Genomic DNA, 6,000 nt, shown 5'->3' with positions numbered 1-6,000 from the left:
CATACGTAAATGCTGTGTTGGAGGTTCCTTTTTAAAACCCCCAACGCCATTTTGCTGTTTTTCTTCTTATAACATCTTCGTCGACACGTCTGGGAGCCCCTCCTGTCCTTTATTTTAAGGCTTTCCAGACCATTTTCAATCTCGCCCGCTTCTAGCGTGTTATCCTTGGGACCTTTTAACGGAGTCACAAGTAAATATTGCCTGTGGCCCAGGAAATTTGCCTCAGCTGCGTGTACAACATATCCTCCGTCTGCTTTTTTATTTGCAAGATGTAGAGCTGAACCTCCTCTGTAGATCGAGATGCAATAAGTACTTTCCAATTCTGTGTCGATAAGTTTGGGTTCTGAATCTGCAGAAGTCGCAGCGTATCTGCCACTTTCGGTATCATTGGAATTTTCGCTCTATCGACCACAATGTTCGTGCCTTGCCTTTGGAGGTTTGCACCAAGTTTCTCTAGCTACAGCAGGCTCGGGATGTTGTCGCACGCTATTATCTTAATACCATTGTATCACCCCGCCGAATCAAAGCTTGGAAGGACCTTACTTGATTCTTCCCTCATCATTCTGAGCATTAAGCTATTCGCTTCTGTAGATCTCCACCTTCCAGTAGGCGTCTGTCCGAAAGGATTGCTAGTTTTTAATACAACTTGAGAAATATTGTTATCAGATAAACTCTTTTTTATTGCTTAAATTGCATTCACATTTCACTTAAATTATAAAATACGTAACATAAAATATACATAAATATGGATACTCGCATACATATGTATGTATTTGGCCTGAACAGTTTAAAAGAACCTCAATGACCTCCCCCAGCGGGTTAGGGGGTCAGAATATACACGCGGTATGTATGCCTGTCGTAAGAGGCGACTAAAATACCAGATTCAGGGGGCTGTGTAGCACAACCCTTCAGGTTGCCAGCGCAATATATAGCTTCTCCAAACCCAATTGTCAAACGCACCTATCCGCGGCGGATCCTGTTTCACTAACAGACGAGGCTCTGACGACTCCAAGCTCCTCGTGGAACTTGGGGGTGGGGAAGGGAGGGATGACCTGAAGGTTTAATGTGGCCATATAAATCGTTCCCGAGGTGGTCGGGCTAGCACCTTAATGGTGCTGTGTTACCGGAGCGTACCGGATCTGTATCCGGCAAAGGACTATCACATTGATAATGCTCCCCAAAGCCTTCGGGGAGTAATCTCATCGCTACAACAATAACAACAACAACAAACTCAATGACCTCGATGCATTCCATTCGTTAAAGTGGAATGCGAGTTTATCGTACCTAGGTAGGTAGGTTGAACTGGCCGGTCCATGAGGACCTCACATAGACTGATTGAGTCCGTAGTGTTACCAGAAGTTTGTTTATCGTACCTAAGATGACTTGTAATTGTTCAGGCCCTATACAAATATCTACATATGTAATCTTGTGATTTAATTAACAATAATATCCACCTATTACTAAACAAAACTAAATCTTCAAAAAAAAAAAAAAAAACTTGGTTTGGCACATATCTGGACGCCCAGCATGAACTCAGCTTTCAACCACGCCACTATCCGAAGCTACACATGCTCCACATCAAGATTGTTACTAGATTTCGATGCTATCTCCAAAGACATTTGCGTACGCACACCATCCTCGCGCCTATTCCGATAGGTTAAAGAATTCGCACGTGCCTTACGGCCCATAAAATGACGTTCAACCCATTTGAGTAGTGTATAAACGGAATCGGTTGATGGTAAACGATGATCAGCTGCGGTACGTACAATATCCGATGAGGTAACGCGGAATGTGCGCGCCATACCTTTAAGAGCCTATGAAGATAGAATGAAACAAATTTAAAATTTTCAATTAGCTCTAAACTTTTTTAAATTTTACTCTGTTTTGGTTTTCTGTCCGGTACTCACCTCCATGGCATCTTCATCCGTCATATCATCACCTACATATATAATCTTGATACGTTCACTCCAATCGAACCCGAATGATGTACGCAATATATAAATTGATGCTCGTCCTTTGTTCCATTGTACGGGTGGACGCGCTTCGAGTGCACAATTCGCTTCAGTTGCTTTGAAACCGTATTTTATGATGAGACCTCGTGCCTTTTCGATCATTGCTGGACGTAGCTCGTTTGGAGTTTCACGATAATGGAATGTGAGTAGTGCACCTTTATTCTCCACCCAAGCGCCATCACGACATACCTACGAAATAAACCAAGGGTTATCGTTATTCTTGTTAGAGACCTGAAATTTATTTATAAAATGGACGAAAACAATATTGTGTAAGGTCACGACAGATTATCCTCTGCATAAGCTTCAAGGGAATGACCTTGATAGAGGTAGAGAGACTAGCGTTCATTGGTTCCCGGATGAGTCGAAGCTTGAAAGAATGGTTGCTTTTCTGTCGGAAACTTGGTGCGAGGTGCAATATCAAACTGCCCGACCACTGCAACGTTTTCCAAGCTGAAGTTGCCGCGTTCATGTATGGAATGGATGGGATGCAGTTCTACTTTGGTTAAAGAATTAAGCTTCTATAAAAACAGTTAAGCGATTGTTAAAGCCCTGAGCTAATCTGCGGTACGATCGCGATTGGTCTGGAAGTGCCTGAACTCGCTTGTGCTTGTGTCGAACTATTTAAAGATTAGAATAATCCGAGTTCCGCACCATACAGGTAAAGCAGAGTAGTCGGCTGCAGGGAATTTGGAGTTCTGCTATCCACCCGAGGCCTGCTTCTGCACAGCTGGATATCAGGTCAGCTAAGCACACGCTTGACAGACACAAATTCCTGCAGGGCGGCGAGATCCCTCTATAGTAAGCGATTTACTGAAATTATTGGATTGAGCTATAGCCGGAGCATTATTGCCCAGGGTAACAACCTTTAGTATTCGTATTGAAGATTTATAAAATTATAGAGTAATTAAAAGAACCTCGCTCTTCCCATGTTTAAACATTGTCACAGAAACCATGACACACGGCAACTATTCTAGCTGGTTCATAGCAGCAACGTTGCTCACACAGTTTATTCTTCGATTTATTTCGAAGGTTTTAAATTTTTTCCTACAAACTCACGGAGTGGGACCTACATGTTTTATACCGACTCCGATCGGTATCTGCTAGGCAGATAAATTTTGACTCAACTTCTTGATCATGACGCTAAAAAGCTTTCATCGATAGAAATTTACCTTTCGGCGAAGCAAATGGATTGCTACGATCAGTTAACGCCGCAGTCGGGATGTGCTTTGCTACTTCAATTTTCCCTACGGGCGTTGCCTCCCTTTGGCCTCTCCAAGAAAGCCGAAATCTTGATGTTACATTCCTTTGGCTACATCCCTCCATGGCTTACAGTTTTCGAGGCTGTTGCTTCCTCGTTTTTGGGATCCTCTTTTTCGTCAGCTTTGGAAATGCCTGCCTCTTCGATGCGGATAGCTTGCCTCATTGCCTTGAAAGTGGGTCCTATCTTGCTCATAAAAGTGCGCTAACTGCCTTCAGGCGATCAGCCCACCGAATCGAAAGATCGAAGAGGTTTATTTGAGTCTTCATGCAACATCTTGATCATAACGCTAAAAAGCTTCCTTTGATAGATTTCAACCTCTAGGTAAAGCAAACCGCTTCAATTTTTCTCACGGGGACAGTCGGAATTACAGCATTGCCTCCCTTTGGGCTCTCCACGAATCGCGAAGTCTCGATGTTACCCTCCTTTTGCTACATCTCTCCTTGACTTACACCTTTGGAGGCTGTTGCTTCCTCGTTTTTGGGATCCTTCTGCTCGCCAACTTCGGAAATGCATGCCCTGTAAAGGCGGATGGCTTGCCTCACTGCCTTCGAAATGGATCCTATCTAGCTTACCGCCTTTAGTCGATCACTGCTCTTCCCTTCTTCTGTACTTAGCTCTAACGCTGTAATTTATAGTCCTAACATACGTGCTTCTTACTGAAAAGAGCAAGACCATGAACTTACAGTCCTCGACAACTGGACCTGTAGAATACTGTAAGAGCTGGCAGGCTCAAAAACACTTCAATTGACAAGTATGACAAAAAAAGGACATCGTATGAAACTTACAGAATCCTGTAGCTCCTTTAGCAAATGACTAACTTTGTCCTCATATTCAATAGGCATGGGATGAACAAATTTGCTGCCATCTGGATGTAAAATTTCCAAGCCATGATTTCCCGCATATGTGATACCCTCGATACCAACCATACGCTTCACATTATCCACATTACGTCCGGAGATGACAGCGACGTAAACATCAGAATGATTTGAAAGTTTGTATAGCACATTCTTAATTTCAGGCGATAATGTGGCTAAGTCGGGATGCGGCGCAATAGGGGCCAACGTACCATCGTAATCCAACAATAACGCCAGCTTATGATTGTAGCCAATATATCTGAAAGTAAGTTTTTAGTTTTCAACCTCGCCTTTTACCTTGGTAAATAAGGAACCAACGCCACTTACTTCAATAAATAGTCATCGAAATCGTCCACCGTCACCGGCTGCATAATAGTCGTACCCACATCATCTACATCCAAAGTGCCCATCGCTTTGAGAAATGAACGCATCCAATGACTGACATCACATTCCGATTCACGTCTCCTTAAACGGCTCATACGCAAAATACGTTCATCTTCGGGCATGGTGAGTGCGCGGTGTATAACCTCAGCAGCCGAAAGCACTTCGTAGGGATTGCACAGTAAAGCTTCATGCATCATTTCGCCAGCACCGGCAAAAGGTGAAATAACCAAAACGCCAGGGCTCTCATTGATTTGACACGCTACAAATTCTTTTGCTACCAAATTCATGCCATCCCGCAGCGGCGTGACGAGACAAACTGCAGCATCCCGATATAGAGCAGCCAAATCATCTTGCGCCACATAATCGTAAATGTAGCGTATAGGCGCCCAATTAGCTGTAGTGAAACGTCCATTTATACGTCCAATCAATTGATCAACTTCCTCTTTCAGCTCTCTGTATTCCTTGACGTCTGTACGCGATGGCACCGAGATCTGCAGTAAGCTCACCTTTTCTTTATGCTGTGGATATTTCTCTAATAAAGCTTCGAAAGCCATCAACCGATGCACCAGCCCCTTTGTATAATCCAAACGATCAACACCCAAAATAATTTGTTGTTTATTAGTTTTCAACACTTTCCCCGCAGTCTTGGCCAAAGTAACGAAACGATCGAAGGGTATACCAATTGGTAGTGGACGTATACGTACAGTACGTCCACCATGTTCCACAAGTAAATTATTACGATCTACACGGCAACCCAACATACGTTGACAACAATCGACAAAGTTCAGACAATAGTCCTGTATGTGAAAACCCACCATATCACAGCCCAACATACCCTGCAATATTTCATCAGCCCATGGGAATAGGCGGAAGATGTCCCATGGTGGAAAGGGTATATGTAAAAAGAATGCCAAACGGCATGGTAATTGTTTCTCTTCAGCCTTTTCGCGTACCCAATTGGCGGCAAGCATTAAATGGTAGTCGTGTATCCAAATGATGGGTGGTGTGTTGTTGTCTAATGCTTTGTTTTGTTGTAAACATTTCTCCAGTGCTTCTACTGTGCGCGCGGCAAAGTGTTTATTTACCGTTACATAGTTGTGCCAATGATCGGCGCCAAAGGTGGCACGTCCGGGCATCGAGTGAAAGAGTGGCCAAAAGATTTTATTACAACAGCCATTGTAGTAGCTATCGAAAATGGCAGGATTGATATTAACGGAAACGACCTGAAAAGATAAGAAGACAAAAACAAAGAGGTTAGAAGACGCCCATTTAAAAAGTTAGTATGTTGAGGAAATCACTAAGGTAGCTCAAGATGATGGCAAAAAGTTTATCATAAAGTCAAATGGGCTTATGGGGCTCTGTATGTCTGCAATATACAATGATAAGAGAAAGTGGAGTTCCTGGCCATGGGCGCACAAAGCCATTTTATTGCCGATTCTAGCATGCGGAGAGCTGGTGAGGTGGAAAGCAGTCGAGATGTTCTACATGA

At 43.4% G+C, this 6,000-nt stretch overlaps 1 protein-coding gene across 2 annotated transcripts in view; it reads right to left on the bottom strand.

Moving 5' to 3' along the window:
• Positions 1 to 654: 654 nt before the first annotated feature.
• The window catches only part of Tps1 (Trehalose-6-phosphate synthase 1), a 48,343-nt gene continuing 42,997 nt past the window's right edge, over positions 655 to 6,000 (bottom strand). For both annotated transcript variants that reach the window (XM_067767387.1, XM_067767386.1), the window contains exons 4-7: positions 4,455 to 5,734; positions 4,059 to 4,386; positions 1,908 to 2,201; positions 655 to 1,814 (exon numbers count right to left, since the gene is read on the bottom strand). In XM_067767387.1, the coding sequence (XP_067623488.1) occupies positions 1,563 to 1,814; positions 1,908 to 2,201; positions 4,059 to 4,386; positions 4,455 to 5,734 (2,154 nt within the window). In that variant the 3' untranslated portion in view covers positions 655 to 1,562. The remainder of the gene's footprint in view (positions 1,815 to 1,907; positions 2,202 to 4,058; positions 4,387 to 4,454; positions 5,735 to 6,000) is intronic.

This window comes from Eurosta solidaginis, chromosome 2 (genome assembly GCF_040869045.1).
Source record: "Eurosta solidaginis isolate ZX-2024a chromosome 2, ASM4086904v1, whole genome shotgun sequence".
In the NCBI taxonomy this organism is placed as follows: domain Eukaryota; kingdom Metazoa; phylum Arthropoda; class Insecta; order Diptera; family Tephritidae; genus Eurosta; species Eurosta solidaginis.
The sequence above is the reverse complement of the archived record's forward strand: the minus strand, read 5'-3'. Positions and strand labels throughout refer to the sequence as shown.